This window comes from Ctenopharyngodon idella, chromosome 2 (genome assembly GCF_019924925.1).
Source record: "Ctenopharyngodon idella isolate HZGC_01 chromosome 2, HZGC01, whole genome shotgun sequence".
Taxonomy (NCBI): Eukaryota; Metazoa; Chordata; class Actinopteri; order Cypriniformes; family Xenocyprididae; genus Ctenopharyngodon; species Ctenopharyngodon idella.
In genome coordinates, this window is record NC_067221.1 from 8,554,814 (window position 1) to 8,572,601 (window position 17,788).

Here is a 17,788-nt window from a genome sequence, read left to right on the forward strand (position 1 = left end):
TTTTTTTTTTTCTCTCTCCCTTTTTCCCATATACTCTCGACTCAACAGATAAAACATGGTGCTAGCCAAGGTCAAAAGTTCAATCCTTATGCAGGGAAGACACATACCGCAATAATGTCTACCTTGAAAGCATTGTAAGTTAATATAAATATAAATGCCAAAAAGCATAAATCTGTCCTGAAACGAGCAAGGAGTGCTGAGATACACTGTATCCTTTATAATCTTTGAAATATATCTCTATAACAACATTCTTCTTGGGGCATAAATCAGAAATCCGTAAACGTAATGTTTTGTTGTTGTGTTTTTGTTTTTGTTTTTGGACGCGTTTCTTCTTTTGTCAATGGTGTTTTTTTTTTTTTTTTGTATTATTATTATTATTTTTTTTTTTTTTTTTTATCAACACAACACATCATTTGTGGCTGTTTATCATGTGGCTGAATGACCTCATCGTACCATTGTGTTGCTGAAATGCCCATTACCTGCACCATAAGCCCATCTATTCTATCTCAGCTCCTGTCATGAACAGACAAGTGCAGCGTCTGTGTCATCTCATTAGCCTGGGCTCTCCACAAGTAGCAGAGCAGTGGCAAAAAAAAGCCTGAAACCTATATAGAATGTTTCTTTGGTCTGCTATCCAAGCGGCTGAAGGGGAAAGAGATGGAAATGGAGGCAGGGAACGTGTAGCATGTGGAAATACAGGCTCGTATCCTTTTTTAAGAGCACAGGATCACTGTGAGGAAAGTATTACTGTAAATGAGCACATTTGAGGGTGTTCTCTTGGAAAGTGATAGAGGAGACACCTTGTTCCCAGTTTGGCATTGAATAGGGTCACTCCCACAGAGCCAAGAGCTAGTGTCACTCAAAAGTTCTTACTAAGCTCTTACTAGCACAATTTTCAATTACAGTTACAGCTCATCTCATCATGTACAGCCGTTGAAATGTAATGTTCCATCAAAAATATGATGTACAGCTGTACTTCCCCAAGTGTCCTTACGTGCCGCTCCATCTTGTGTGAAGCTTCTAATCATTAAACCATTTAACTTTTGGCAAGTTAAAAGCAATCCACAAGAACCCAATTTAAAAACTTCTGTTTTGTAATAGAGAAATTCATGTGGATGGATGGATGGATGGATGGATGGATGGATGGACGGACGGACGGATGGACAGATAGATAGATAGATATTGTCATCTTTCTTTAATACCACTCCAGGAGACTTCAGAAACATTGCAAAACAATACAACATCTTCTTATAAGTCGTTATCAGAGTTTTGGTTCTGCATTTCAGTTAAAGGGTTAGGGTATTCTGTCATTAATTACTCACCCTCATGTCGTTCCACACCTGTAAGACCTTTGTTCATCTTCAGAACACAAATTAAGATATTTTTGATGAAATCCGATGGCTCAGTGAGACGTCCATTGACAGCAAGATAATTAACACTTTCAGATGCCCAGAAATATTTAATTATATTTAAAATGGTTCATGTGACTACAGTGGTTCAACCTTAATGTTATGAAGCGACGAGAATACTTTTTGTGTGCCAAAAAAACAAAATAACAATTTTATTCAACAATATCTAGTGATGGGTGATTTCAAAACACTGCTTCATGAAGCTTTGAAGCTTTACAAATCTTTTGTTTCAAATCAGTGGTTCGGAGCGCGTATCAAACTGCCAAAGTCACATGATTTCAGTGAACGAGGCAATGGTTCTCCACAGGGGGGCGTGACTTTGGCAGTTTGATACATGCTCTGAACCACTTTGTGTTCCAAAGATGAACGAAGGTCTTACGGGTGTGGAACGACATGAGGGTGAGTAATTAATGACAGAATTTTCATTTTTGGGTGAACAAACCCTATAATACACATGACAGATTCAATGTGAAAAAACACAATGTCAAGAACAAAACCCTCTAATCTTTAGAATTTCAAGCTTCATTTATCATGAAGTCTCACTCTCTTATTTGAGGAAAATAAGAGAGACTGTTCATTAGTAAGCTTTTAGTCCAAGTTTATGCAAACGAGCTAACATAAGCAGCCCATTCTTCTTGATTATCTCCTTGAAAGCAGAGAAGTTTGCATAGTTTTTGACTTGAATAACATTCATGGATTCTTCAAAGTTGTGTGAATAAGGGAAAGATGTCAAGGTCGACAAGTGAAGATTGTGGCAGATTGAGAAGATGATGAACTGTGGCTTGTAAAGGAAAGGGAAAAACACACTCAGCTCAAGTGCCCACTGAGTGGAAGCGGGAAGTGTCCATTAGTGATCCCTGTGTGGGTCACCCTCCTTCTTCCACACTAGGTACATTTTACACTTCAAATCTACCTCTGACATTTGAGATCAATACAAGCAGAACAGACAGTTGGCTATGCTGTTAGATGTTTTATAGGGGTTTTTTTATTGTTCTAAAGTCCCACAAGTAAAGCATGGGTAATGAAGCTGGTATGTTGGTATGTAATTTAGACTATGAATTAAGCCAGAAAAACAGATACTCTACAACAAAGAGGGGCTCTACTTCTAATGGTCATCATAAATGTGACCCTGGACCACAAAACCAGTTGTAAGTCGCACAGGTCTATTTGTAGCAATAGCCAACATTGCTACAAATAGATTTTTCTTTTATGCCAAAAATCATTAGGATATTAAGTAAAGATCATGTTCCATGAAGACATTTTGTAAATTTCCTACCGTAAAATATATTAAAAATGTATTTTTGTCAGAGGATATGCATTGCTAAGGACTTAATCTGGACAACTTTAAAGGCAATTTTCTCAATATTTTGATTTTTTTGCACCATCAGATTCCAGATTTTCAAATGGTTGTATCTCGGCCAAATATTGTCCTATTCTAACAAAACATACATCAATGGAAAGCTATTTATTGAGCTTTCAGATCCATGCATACATCTCAATTTCAATAAATTGACCCTTGTGACTGGTTTTGTGGTCCAGGGTCACAAATGACCATTATCCACTGTAAAAATTAACTGGTTGACCTCTAAAACATTCTAAATTACCATTAAAAGAAATAAATTTTTTCATGATGCATTAAATGAATCAAAAGTGACAGTAAAGACATTTATAACATTACAAAAGAGAGATATTACAGATCTAAAAAATAAATAAATCAGCTTTGCCATCACAGGAATAAATTACATTTGAAAAACATATTAAAATAGAAAACAGTTATTTTAAATTCTAATATTATTTCACATCACTAGTGTTTTTAATGTAATTTTTTATCAAATAAATGCAGTCTTGGTATAAGCGTAAGAGATTTCGGTAACACTTAACAATAAGGTTCATTTATTAACATTAGTTAATGTATTAACTAACATGAACTAACCATGAGCAATACAGTACATTTGTTACAGTATTTATAAATCCTTGTTAATGATAAATATAAATCCTTGTTAATTTATGCTTTGTGCATAAATTATTCGCATAAGGCTTTTTTCCCACAACAATTTAATATCAGTATCAAATAAAAATGGTCCCCAACAGGTATAGATTGAAGAAAAAGAATCCCATTTGATTTAAAAAAACTTTTCAAGACTCAAGAAGACAAATAAAAACAGAGGATTGTACACAGATCGAACAATCTCCTGATCCTGGCCTGACAGGGAATTAATTTGCTAGTCATTTCAGACAATCTTTCTTAAAACGGATAAGTTTGGCTAACAGAAGTTTTGCTGGATCTGCTAGAGATTTTAGAAACACAAGGGCTTTGACATTGAACTTCTTAACAAAGACAGTCCATCAAGATTCACCTAGACACCTCATTTTATTTTAAGTGAACAAAGGAGACTGACAATGAAAATCCCCTTGAAAAAAAAGCTGTAGAAGAACTTTTTCATCTAATAATGTCAAATGAGTCAGAGCTGTAGTGAAGTATATTCTCACTGTGCTGCCTGCCTCTATATAATGTCTTATAGCTTAACAGCCAAACCATAAACCAACATGTTAGAAAGCAGAATGTTTCTAGAATTATAACTACCAATGTGGGCAATTTAATTGACTATGTGCTCAATTTTATATGCAAAAAAAGCATGCATGCAAGTTTGTCTTGCTTGAGGGTTTCAAATCATTAGCTACCCTCCAGCTACGCTGCACATAACTGCTGAAAGGGTGCATCTATTTACCTGCTAAAACTACTGAAGTGATAGTAAAACCTGTGTAAAATAATAATAACTGTAGCCCCAGGTGCTAAACAAGTCATTATGAACAATAAAAGTTAAATGTCACAGCCATTAACAGTAATTAAAATGCATCAAAATGAAAAGTAACAAAAGAGTCCTGCGGACCAGTTAAACCTTTCAACATCTGTCATTACATCACTGAAAAAACCCTTTGAAGATTCATGATGTCTATTTTTTCCTGTTTGCTCAAAGAACTCTCCACAGGTAGCAACACGTGGAGTGTCATACATTATACCGGCAGCCTGTTAATGCAACTGCACTTTCCTTCAAATCAAGTTTGCAGAAGCCAAGCTCACTCTGTTTGCTTGTCCTGTGCATGGCCCTGCTGACAACACGTGAGTGTGCATAAATATCTTCAATTCCTCTGCGAATACCTCAAGGTTTGCTATGAGTTCTCATATGAAGGCACTCAAAACACTGTGTCATCCTTGGGATAATTCAAGGAGTGACAGATCAAAATTCGTCACCGTATCTCCTGGATTTTATTCTTGTTCAAAGTCATCATGGACTATTTTCTCCTGAACGCTATGTGATGTTCCACATAATCTGAGCATGTAGTTGAGCTGTTGTTGAGGCAAACTGAAGGGACTCAAAGGCTAAAGAGTTAAACAAGCGGTGTGAAAACTGTGAACTCTGACGAAAAGCAAAATCGGCTTGTTTGCTTGTTGTAAAATGTTTCTACTTCAATGTCTGTACTTACATGCTCAATCGTGTTAAATAAACAACAAGGGATTCCAAGTAATTTAATTTTTCCAATTGTTATGATTCAGTCAAAACAAAGACATTTGCTGAGACAACTATAATCGCGCTGTGCAAAGACCATGAGGCTGTTTGTTAGAAACAAAAAATTTACATATATCGATTGTGACAGAGATGGGACTCGAAGCCAACGCTTGCGATTGTAAACTAAAAGATAATTTGCATTTGATTCTCTCCAGATGTAGTTGGGTAGAATTGCTGTTTCTCTCTTGAGGTGAAAGCGTAATGTCACCACTCTTCAAGGCATCCTTTAAGCACCAGCTCTTGTTGCCATGGAAACCATTCATTGCCACACAACCTTCCTGTGCTGTCTCGCAGAACCTTCTTCACAAACACACAGTAAAGCTCGCCTCTAAATCCTGGATTTCGCTGAGAGAGAGGGTCGAAACATGGATCATTATATCTTATTGTATTTGCTTTACTTCAGTACGCCCCTATAGGAGAGGTCAGACAACATAATCAATTATAATCTCCCATTTTCTTTATAAAAATATAATAATAATAAAGTTTAAAAGTTTAGAGGCAATACATTAAAGAAAGAAAGAAATGAATGCTTTTATTCAGCAAGGATGCATCAAGAATCATCAAAAATGACAGTAAAGGCTTAAATGCTGTTCTTTTAAACTTCCTATAGATCAAAGAATCCTGACAAAAATGGTTTCCACAAAAATATTAAGCAGCACAACCGTTTTCAACATTGATAATAACAAGAAAATGATTCTTGAGGAGTAAATCAGCTTATCAGAATGATTTCAGGATCATGACTGGAGTAATGATGCTGAAAATTCAGCTTTGCATCACAGGAATAAATTACATTTTACACATTAATTTTAAATTGTGCTAATATTTCACAATATTACTGTTTTACTGTATTTTTGACCAAATAAATGCAGTCTTGGTGAGCTTCCGTAAAACATAAAATTCCAGCAGTGACATCATAACTCATGTAGGGCCCTATGAAATCCGTTTTATTTTTCCCAAATTCCTTTTTTCTTTTTTTTTCCAAATTCCAAACTTTTTTCCAATTTAATTTTTCAGGATTCCATTTTTTACACTCAATTTTAATGGTTAAATTAAATTTTTGTATTCAAAAAACATGTCTAACTAATTGAAATAATGAAATATATACAATTTAACAACAATTTATTAAAAGTTTAGGGCCCTATGAAATACATTTTTTCCCTCAAATTCCATTTTATTTTTTACCAATTCCATTTCCATTTAATCATAATCAAAAAAAAAAAAATTCTATGAAATGTTTAGTTTTTTTTTTTTTTTTTTCAGAAATTCTGTGTTAGTTTTTCTGGCAATCAAATAAAGGCATAAAACATTAATCTAATTTATCTTTTAATCATATGAAATCAAACTTTTTTTTGTCAAACAAGGTGCTGCAAAACAAAAACTGTTAAAATTAAAACATGAAATAAAAATTGTGATTATTCCTTAAAAAATAGTTTTTAATAATAATTTATTATTATTAGTGGTATTATTATTACGTTGAGACATAATTTCTAATGTACAACAGTAATATATTTCTGTCACTATTTCTTCAAGTTAAACCAAACTTTTATTGTGACGGGTTGCCTTGAGTTTCTGTGTGTTTATGATATATGACAATATTTTTTCTCAAAATGGTAAAATGCTCATGAAGTGACTCTCAAAGCAGCTCTGGAGATGAAGTTCATGAATCATTTCCTCTATAGTGAGGCAGCATTCATTCACACAGAGACACGCAGAACGTGCAGGATTCATATTTAAATAGTCTTTTTGCGATTTAATATTCACAGACATTAGTCTATATCACGATTTAATTTAAGTGTACTGACCTACTTTTTTTAATTAATTCAATATGTGACACATTCCGTGACATTCCGCGTTATACAGTAAATTCCGTTTTTATGACTGGATTCCATGATTCCGTCCACGTTTTCTGCATCACGGAAATCATAGGGCCCTACTCATGACATCACAAACTAACAAAAAAACCTGTGCTTCACAATAAATAAACAGAGTGAAAAATACATGGCGGAGCAAAGAGGACACTGACAACACGTCGACAGACAAGACAGAGCAGGTTACTTATAATATTAAACAAAGTCCCAGCTTTCAAACTGTGTAATTTTTAAAAAAAAATTCGAACAATAAAAACTGTTTTGTGGCTCTTTAATGTGTCGTGACAGATTGCTGTAGTGCCTCAGTTCAAGTGGCTCGTGAACCGATCATCTCTTCTTACTAGTTCATTTATAGCATCAAATAAACATGAATGAACATGAGAAGGAATGTTGTTTCAAACGCGAAAAGACGTAAATACACACCATTTTTCAAGTTCAAGTCCACCGAGGTTAATCTTCTAACTCCTGACTGCTTTGTCGGACAAAATGGCGGATTCGCCGTTATGATTGGTTAGATCGCTTGTCAATCAAACTCCCGGCGAAGGGTCAATTCAGCTGCATTCATGTTAAATTATATCCTATAGCAAATACTACAACAAAATAGAAGCCAGCTAAAGCAAATAAATAAATAAACATTTTTACCTAGATAGATAGGTATTCAAATTGCAGTTTTAAAACGAATTAATGGACTGCCTGCACTCGTCTGAATGAAAATCTTTTCAGCAACGGCTCTTCTCTGTGTGACTCTTAGCCAATAATCAATTAAACAAAAATGTGAAAGCCAATCTAAAACTAAAACTTTAATTTTACAGACTTTCCCTTTTGGGAAACCCATTGCCCACCCATAGCTTGTCCCTGGAAGTTATTAAAAGCAATAGAGCTAAATCTGTCCTCATTTAGAAAGCTAAGTAAAAGTGCGCGTGCAAGAGCAAGTAAAAGTGTGTGTGTGTGTGTGTGTGTGTGTGTGTGTGTGTGTGTGTGTGTGTGTGTGTGTGTGTGTTTGTGAATGCATTTGTAGACTGTACCAATTACCCTAATGTATCCAATTAAAAATAGCTTGTTCAAAGACTAGTGGCGGCTCTTTAAAGACTGCATTTATAATCAGGAAACAAGACCACAGAGCGAAGGGAGGGACGTGCAAACACCTTAGGCAACATTTATAACACCGACTTGAAATTACTCCCCATGATCATTCCAATCAATCTTATGCAAACAAAGAGCCTTTGGAGGAGGTAGAGGCTGAAGGAACAGAGGAGACGTTCTAGCAAGAGTGAGATTTATGAAGTAAGGTAAGGTGTAGTGTGTGAATTATTAAAGCTAAAGGGACGCCAAAAGAAATTTATGATGGTTTTCAAACAGGTTTCCCCTGTCAGCCATTGGACAGAAACAAACAGTCCCGCCACAATCTCAAGCCAGATCAGAAACTACAAAAGACTTACTTCATTACATAAATATTATTCATTCCTATTTCTACTGTTTGTATTCTGGGACCCTCATACACCATAGAATATGAATATTGAGTTTTGAGAATATTGAGACTGCACTCATAAATAAAATGATTTTTTGATGCTGTTCACTTTATTTAAACAACTTATTTTGATTCAACACCATTGTATTAGGTTTCTGGTTCAAATTTAATTGCTTCATGTTAAATTGACTTGAAATGATTACTTTTTGACTTAACTTGATGCTTTCATATTAAAATAACATGTTTCAATCAAGTAAACTCAACCAGGACTCAATCAAACAGGACTTTCACTTCCCATCATGCTTTGCAAAGGGGCTGATCTGGGAGAGTAAATGTTGAAATAAAGTGTTATTTTAAGCAGTTTTTAGCAAGATGAGAAAATGAAGCGACTTTTTAATGTTTACTTTCTATTATGTTGGTATTTAAAAGCTCTTGTTATGTTAATAGTTTTGGGGTTACCATTGTGGTGAAGTGCTGAGCTTGTGCTTGGGTTGAGGACCTGCTAACAAAAATCCAAATTACTTTTATAACAAAGTATTCGCTATGGTAGTGTTTTGGGCTGTGTTTCCCAAAAGCATTGTGAACCTAAGTTGATCGTAGCTCCATTGGTGGCAATGCAGTGCTTTTGGGAAATGCTGCCCTGGATGAAACCTGCCAACACAGAACTTCACAAAGGTTATGTAAATCACAAAACTAAACAAGAAGCATTAATTATAGGGTTATTTGTATAATTCAACTAAAACCATTAATTCAAGTTAAATGAACACAATTGATTCTAGTTTGTTTAACATGGTTGATTCTGTTGGGTTTCACTTGTTTCAATCATGTGGAACCACTGTCCATGATTGAATTGAGTTGGTTGGACATAACTATTTTACATAGATTCTTCCTTAGTCAGTTGTGTTGTCACAACACAAGGATATTGCATGGATTAAAAATAAACCTTTAATGTTGATAAAAACTAAGTTGGTTGTGTGGAACCACTGTCCATAATTGACTTGAGTCAGTTTAAAGTATCATTTTTTTGAGTGTGGTTTCAAACATTAAATCCAATACATTCACAATAAAAAAAGTTACAATAAAGGTTGAAAAAAAAAAAATTAAGTTTCCAAAAACCTAAAAAATTCAGTTTTGGCCTATATAAAGACCAGCAGGTTTCTGCAGAGCCGGCGCATGCTATTTTTGAGTGTTTTTGCACTCTAAAGCGCTGAGCTTATTTGAATTCTGTAGTCTAAGTAATAAAATCCTGACTACTAAGAACTTTGTGCTATGAAAAATGCAGTCACATCCGAACATTGTTAACAAACTGAAATCTGGTTAGCTCTGCATGCTGACACTATTTTTTAGACTCTAAGGATTTCTAGTTATAAATATGCAGGTCCTCATGCATTCAAAAATCACTGTATGCAGATCAAACTCTGCTATTCCCAGGTGTAACCTTTCATAAGTTTGCAAGAGAATGTGAGCATAAATTAAATCACAAATTAATTATTCATATAAAGTACAATAAATATTGTAATTAGTATATGTGTGTATCATGTAAATGCAAGGGCATAACAATCACTAAATCTCCAACATTATACCTTTAAATTCACTATTATTGAGAAAAATACTCTTTCTTCTTTAAAAAAAAAAAAAAACAGGTCTGCCTTTTCACCATGTTTACTTCCTGTCTAACATTTTTTCCAAACATCCCTAAAGTGAGAAACAACATGACATCTTTGACAATGCTATGGCAGTGCCAAATAAACAGTCAACCCCAGCACAAATGTCAGACCTATTCTATGACAGCCACAGACACTTCACACAACATATCTGATTAGCTGAAAATGAATTATACAACTGTCCACTCAGAGTGAGCGGCAGACACGCATAGTGTTAAGCACCATGGACAGCGGCCAGTGTAGAGCCTCTTACACACTAGCTGCATATGATAAATGCTGAACACGCAGTATTCACCCCACAGTATCCAGTTATTTAAATTACAGTTAAAGCAATCAAAACAAAGTTTGTTTTTAGTCTTTAAAAACACCACAAGAACTGGGGAGATCAAGAGATTAGGGGGTCTGTCTATCAATCTATATTTATTTTCTCAGAAAAAGGCTGACCAAACTAGTGGGTTGTAAGTAACACTTTCCAGCATAGGCTACCAGACCCACAAAATGGGACAGTTTATATACCCAATTTGACACACACACACACACACACACACACACACACACACAATAAAAACATTATGTATTTCTATTTAGTTACTTTTTTAAATTAAAAAGCTTTTTTAAATGTTTATTTTTTTAATTAAAATGTTTAAAAGCATGGCGGGTGGCATAAAAAAAAAAATTGTGTTAGTTAATCTAATTACCACAATAAAATTTATGCACAAAAAAAAAATCAAAATGCACAATAATTAATTGTGAACTTAGTTCAATGTCCAAGTCAACAAATGCAAGCAACAACTGCACACTTTGTACTTAACACGAAGGCACATTTAGTGATAAGTTGTATATTTCTAAACTACTGTTTCTTCTTGTTTACAGCAAACAATTATGGAATATCAACATTTTTCAACTTTCTTTATATTATATAAAAGGCACTGAGTTACAGATGTTGAACCAAAATGTTACAACACTCCCTGTTCTCTGATGTTGTTGTAAACATTAATATAACACTGGAAGATGAAACTGTTTGACACATTTGTGTAAATATTCATGAAAACAAACTAAGAAACAAACAATATCTATCTATCTAAGGAAATGAATCAAAGCATAAATTTGTTTTGTGGTGGTGGTTGTTTGCTTGGCTTGTTTTTCCTCAGAGTTCACAACAGGTGAAGCTATGGCACAAACTTCACACAAGTTTACACATGGGATTCTCACAAGACTGTATCCCAGTGAGCACTTAGTCTCTATGGGCTTACAGCTGTATATGTCACGAATGTCCATCATTAAAACATCTGTTTGCATAGGTTTCATCCTGCCAAACGAGCATCATGCTTCCTATAGCGCAAATAACACATATCTGCAGCTTACAGCGTATTTCTCCGGACAAAGAATATAATAGAACTGACCTATTTGAGTTTCTGCACTAGGCCTGAGGGATATTTCTATTTACAGGCACAATAGTTGTCACAATCAACTATAGCTATATCTTTAATAAGAGGTTGAATTGAGTATAAATAACAGCACTCACCCAATACAAAGTACGGGAGCTCCGTATTTTCCAAATCGTCAACAACGACTATCTCGCCCGGAAAATCGTTCCTGACGGAGAATAGCAGCTTGGGCTCGGAGGCCGACGGGCTGTGCATGATGCTCAGGTCGTTCTCTCGCAAAAACGGCAAAGCGGATACCGTAACGCTTTTCATTTTGCACTCCATGTCTTGAGACTGATCTTCTTCGCCGTTCAGACATTTCACACCAGCGGAATTGAAGATGACAATCCAGAGAACGCCGATAAGCAGACCGGAGTGTGGCAGTAGCATCTTGCCGGAGACTGTGTAGCGGTTGTCAGGCTGCGGCAGTCGGTCAGCGCGGCACACTGGGAGCTGGAGGAGGAGGAGGAGGACCGGGGAATGCGCTGGCAACACACTAATCTAGCTGTTTGCGTGAAAATACACGATAAAGGCAGGGTTTAAGATTCAGATATTCTCCATCCACCGGCTAAATATTCTTGTTGTCATCATAACACGACTCGGCTTAGTGATGACAGCGAGAGAGGCGGAACAGCGCAGCAACGGAGCCCGTTATTGGGCTTCTTCACCTCAAGCCATTAAAAACGATTTTTCTTGTTGCAGTGGATAACCATTAGCCAGAGCTACATATAATAGTCCTGTAGCACTTTTAAAACAGACTATTGTTTGCTATTATTTCTGCTTTATCCATTTAAATGCCCTTATATCCTCGGGTTTGCTGTTTTATCAAGTCAAATACTTACGCTCTCTTTTCTTTGTTTTGTTTTTGAACTTATTCTGTATTTAACGTTAGCTAACCATTTTCATGCTAGCTTATAGCTGTTGCATATTTGTGACATTTTTTATAATTTATTTTCTGATATACATTTTAAAACATTAAATAGCTAAAACATTAAACAGCTGAAATGAGTTTATAGATAATGTCATGAATGTAAAGAAAAGTAAATATGCCAGTAAAAAACTCCCTATTGAGGAAAAAAAAAATAAAACCAGTCTAATTTGGTTTGCTGGTCTGGCGTTGGCTGGGTTTTAAAGAGGGTTTGGACACTTTTTAGCTGGTCAGACCATGTTAAACCTTAAATTGGTTTAATCTGGGGCTTTTTCCAGCAGGGCTATTGGATATCTTACCAAATACAATAGATTTAGCAGGATATTACATGTAATTTTGCTCTAAATAAAACAATATAAAAGTTTGGAAGTAAAGATAGGCTACATTTATGGTGTCAACATCAGACAACAAAGTACTTTTACAGTAAAATGTCAAACCGTTAAAAATATCTATAAAACAGTAACAGGGCTTTCATAGTAGTACAATTTAAATAACAATTATACATTATTTACAAACATTTATTTTTTTAATTAGTTGAAATGGATAGTGTTATACTTTCTTTGTCGTAAACTGAAGATAAATGCAAAATATGAGCGTCAGTAGAGAATATGAGAGTAAGTTTTATAGTTCACTGACCACTGAGGAAAGAAGAGCAGAACTGAAGCCAACAGCAGCTGCAAGCTCTGGGGGAAAAAAAGGAAGAAAGAGAGGAAAGAAAGAAGCAGTGCAGTCTGCCCCAAAGAATGATCTCCCTGTGTAATCTTGAGCTTATTCCAGCACTGAAGCAAGGCTTTAGCAAAGTGTGAAGCACTTTTGTGATGAAAGGGCACAGTACTCATTTCAGCTTTGACCTGCTCAATAATTGAACTTTGAGGGCGGTGGGGGGGTGGGGGGGGGGGGGTGGGGGGGGGATACTATCGACACACTTGTGGTCCCATTGCTGTGATATCCTGCTCTCTTTTAGGGTTCTTTCTGCAACACTCCCTAAGCTATTGCTGCTTTTGGTTTACACAGATCCAAAGACAACTTGACGACTGACTGGGGCATAGTGAACTGTCGAAAGAGAATAATCACATTGTTCTGCTGAGAATTTGTCTTTGTTACCATCATTATTACATTCTAAAATGGCAGATTATCATGATTTGTTATTTCAACATTTTTTTTTTAATCAAATCAACTTTGATAATTAATGTGGTTCAGATAACATATTTTGAGTTTCTGTTGATTAAACCAGTCGCATTGAACACAAAATTTTAAGGCAACCAGGTATCTTACTTTTTTAAGTTAAACCAACAATTCTTTTTTACAGTGTATTATTAATATTAAAAAATAATAACCCTTAAAGGGTTAGTTCACCCAAAAATGAAAATTCAGTCATTAATTACTTACCCTCATGTCGTTCCACACCCGTAAGACCTTCATTCATTTTCGGAACACAAATTAAGTTATTTTTGATAAAATTCAATGCTCAGTAAGGCCTGCATTGACAGCAAGATCATTTCCTTTTTCAATGGCCAGAAAGCTACTAAAAACATATTTAAAACAGTTCATGTGACTACAGTGGTTCAACCTTAAAATTATAAAGCGACATTTTTGAGAGGCAAAAAAAGTAAAAAATAAAAAAATAGCAACTTTATTCAACAATATATAGTGATGGGCGATTTCAAAACACTGCTTCATGAAGCTTCAAAGCTTTACAAATCTTTTTTTTTCGAATCAGTGGTTCAGAGCGCCAAAATCACGTGATTAACGAGACTTCGTTACATCATAAGTGTTTCGAAACTTCAATAGTTCACGTGACTTTGGCAGTTTGATACGCGCTCCGAACCACTGATTTGAAACAAAAGATTCGTAAATCTTCGAAGCTTCATGAAGCAGTGTTTTGAAATCGCCCATCACTAGATATTGTTGAATAAAGTTGCTATTTTGTTTTTTTGGCGCACAAAAAGTATTCTTGTATTAAGGTCGATCCACTGTAGTCACATGAACTGTTTTAAATATGTCTTTAGTAGCTTTCTGGGCATTGAAAGTGTTAATTATCTTGCTGGCAATGGAGACCTCACTGAGTCATCAGATTTTATCAAAAATATCTTAATTTGTGTTCCGAAGATGAATGAGGGTGAGTAATTAATGACAGAATTTTCATTTTTGGGTGAACTAACCCTTTAAAAAGACAATATCACAGCAATGGCACTCAAATTCATTTACAATAACATATAATATAACATATGCACACATATACATAACTAATTTTAGATATAATTATATATAAATTATATAAATAACGATAATACAATTATTATTATTATTAATCTCATGGCTCTCTCTCTCTCTCTCTCTCTCTGTTTGTTTAGATTAAATGGATCAGTGATGCTAGATTCCAATTTTAGATGAGAAAATAGAGGTGAGGAATGTTTTGAGGAATCTAACTAGACATGACACAAATTCTTGTCCCTTTACTGGCAATGCTGGAAGGCAAATGTGTACACAGATGACAAGAATGCCTCCATAAGTGAAAGTACAGTCCAATCTTTAAAAAAAAAAAAAAAAAAAAAAATGACAAAAAGACAAAAATTGTCTTTATCTCTGAATAGACCAGGGTCTGTTGCTGCAACTACATACAGTTTTAGGTATTAACATAACACAATATATATAATGGCCTTCAAATGAGCATCATATGAGCAACAATCTGAGCAAGCCACTCTAAATTTTTCCTAAACTGCTCAAGGAACTAGCAACCAAGACATATTTTTAAAAAGTGACACCATTTCATAATGCTAGTTGCTTGGTAGAGCACACCGAAAAGCAAATTTGAACTGCATGTGCTGTGGTTTATGATAGTGGCAGAAAAATACTGAAAAATCATGTTCTGTGGGGTTTTTTTATAAGATCAGGATACTGTGAATTAAGCCTTCAAAAGATAAGAGTCTTGTTGTGACATGAGAAATCTATGTTACAGCTTCTGTGTTCTGAATTTGTTTGCATTCATAGCATTAGCCCTTGTGATAGCCATGGAAACCTCATGCAAGCCAGTTGTCAGATTTAGAAAAGGAAAATCCACACACAATATTTCCACATGTTTTCTGTAAGGCTTAACAGCAGACTGTATTTGACATGACAAATTATCACTCAGGGATTTGCAACCTTAGGATATCCAGCATATTGTTCTTATGCTTGATAAAATGTCCTTGCATTTTTAAAATGGTGTGAAGCAGGGATTAGACATAAGCTTCTTTTCTAAGAACAAATCATACTCTACATCACAATGTATAACAGCACACTGTCCACATTTATGCAGATTCTTATAAAATGCCAAATACAAGCTTCTCATATGTTGTCGAGGCACGTACATGCTATCACACATCCTCAAATTTCTTTAAAAAGTTCACAAAGAAAGAAACTGGAAGGGTTTTTTAGCCAAGCAATTAGAACTTCATAAACTTGTGCTACCCATTTCTCAATTACGGCTGCAAAGTGTTTCCCGCTGAGTTGAACAGCTCACAAAATGATCTTCAAACAGTATGACTGCACTTTAATAGAGGACAGACAATAGTACTGAAAAATAGCACTCAATGAAAGATTATGCTCAAGTGCTGCTGGAAAATTAAACCACGTATTTGGTCAGATTAGCAATATCTAAATAATTCTCACATATGAAAATCATTAGTAAATACCCATAAAGAGGTCATTTAATGCTCAGTGGCTCTTATGCTTAAGTTAACAGCCATTAAACTCTATGTTCCATATCTTCCTTATAGTACATTTCTGCTAAAAGATGTTCTACTACACCATACTTTGTAAGGCGGGTAATTTATTTACTGGTAGGTGTCTTTCCAGCCATGCGTAAGCAGTAATACAAGCCAGATGTTTGACAAAATGAGAGACTTTCCTCCCCTCATGTACAAGGTGTTACCCCTTAACCAATTAGCTGGTGAAAAACACAAAGCTCTGCATAAGATTGTGCTGAGACAGCACACACAAGAAACTATGGAGGTGTTGTAAAATTCAAGAGGTGAAGATTTGAAATTGCTGTTCCAGTATTGGTAAGTTTTAAGCGGTTTATACTGTGTAACTGATTTAAAGGGTTAGTTCACTCAAAAATGAAAATTCTGCCATTCATTACTCACCCTCATGTCGTTCCAAACCTGTAAGACTTTTGTTCATCTTCGGAACACAAATGAAGATATTTCTAATGAAATCTGAGAGCTTTCTGTTCCTCCATAGACAGAATATACAACGACCACTTTCAAGGCCCAGAAAGGTAGTAAAGACATCATAAAAGTAATCCACATGACTCCTGAGGATTAACCTCAATTTTATGAAGCGACGAGTGCTTTGTTCGTGCAAACATATTTTAACACTTTATTTACAAAATATTAAAGGGTTAGTTCACCCAAAAATTAAAATTCTGTCATTAATTACTCACCCTCATGTCGTTCCAAACCCGTAAGACCTTTGTTCATCTTTTTTAATCAATATATTTGATGAAATCCGAGAGCTCTCTGACCCCTCCATAGACAGCAATTTAATTACCACATTCAAGGCCCAGAAAGGTAGTAAAGACATCATTAAAATAGTCCAAGTCACTACAATGGTTCAACCTTAATATTATGAAGCAACGAGAATACTTTTTGTAACAAAACAAAATAAAACAATTTTATTCAACAATTTCTTCTCTTCTATGTCAGTCTCCTACGCAGTTGACGTAGTAAACACACACTTTACTACCTTTCTGGGTCTTGACAGTGGTAATTAAATTGCTCTCAGATTTCATCAAAAATATCTTAATCTGTGTTCCGAAGATGAACGAAGGTCTTACGGGTGTGGAACGACATGAGGGTGAGTAATTAATGACAGAATTTTCATTTTTGGGTGAACTAACCCTTTAATCGTAAACATGCATTCATGAGAGTACCACAACGCATACGTGTTGTGTTGACGCGAGAGCAGATGTTATGTGAATGCTCATTGTAGATTAATATTTTGTAAAGTGTTTGGTATTTTTCAAATTCAGAATATTTGACTAATTCAAACACTTGCACTACAATTCTTACAGTAATCTACAAGGTCTTGAGTTTTGCAATAATTTTGGATGGATGGATGGATGGATGGATGGATGGATGTTTTTTGGTTAAATGTCCATTTTTTCCCCTTCCACTCACACGTTTTAAATATTGGCAGTCTGTTCAGCCAGTTATGATGTGCATGCAAAACACTGTAAAATAAAAATAGGAATAATTTGATATGTCCAAAGTCAGAAGATCATGTGATTGGCATGAACTGCAATCAGACAGACCTTTCTGGTTTCAGAACAAATACAAAGTTCAGGCAATTCTGACATTTTGTACGCTAGCAGAAAAGACGTAATTTTGTAGTCTAATGTTATTTGACTCAAAATTATGATGAAAATATTATTACTAGACTCATACGCTTGTAAACAACGAGATTTCGAATT

At 35.1% G+C, this 17,788-nt stretch overlaps 1 protein-coding gene across 1 annotated transcript in view; it reads right to left on the reverse strand.

Moving 5' to 3' along the window:
- The window catches only part of astn1 (astrotactin 1), a 239,111-nt gene extending 226,983 nt beyond the window's left edge, over positions 1-12,128 (reverse strand). The window contains 1 exon segment of the mRNA XM_051870300.1: positions 11,504-12,128. Coding sequence (XP_051726260.1) covers positions 11,504-11,795 — 292 coding nt within the window. The 5' untranslated portion in view covers positions 11,796-12,128.
- Positions 12,129-17,788: the final 5,660 nt, after the last annotated feature.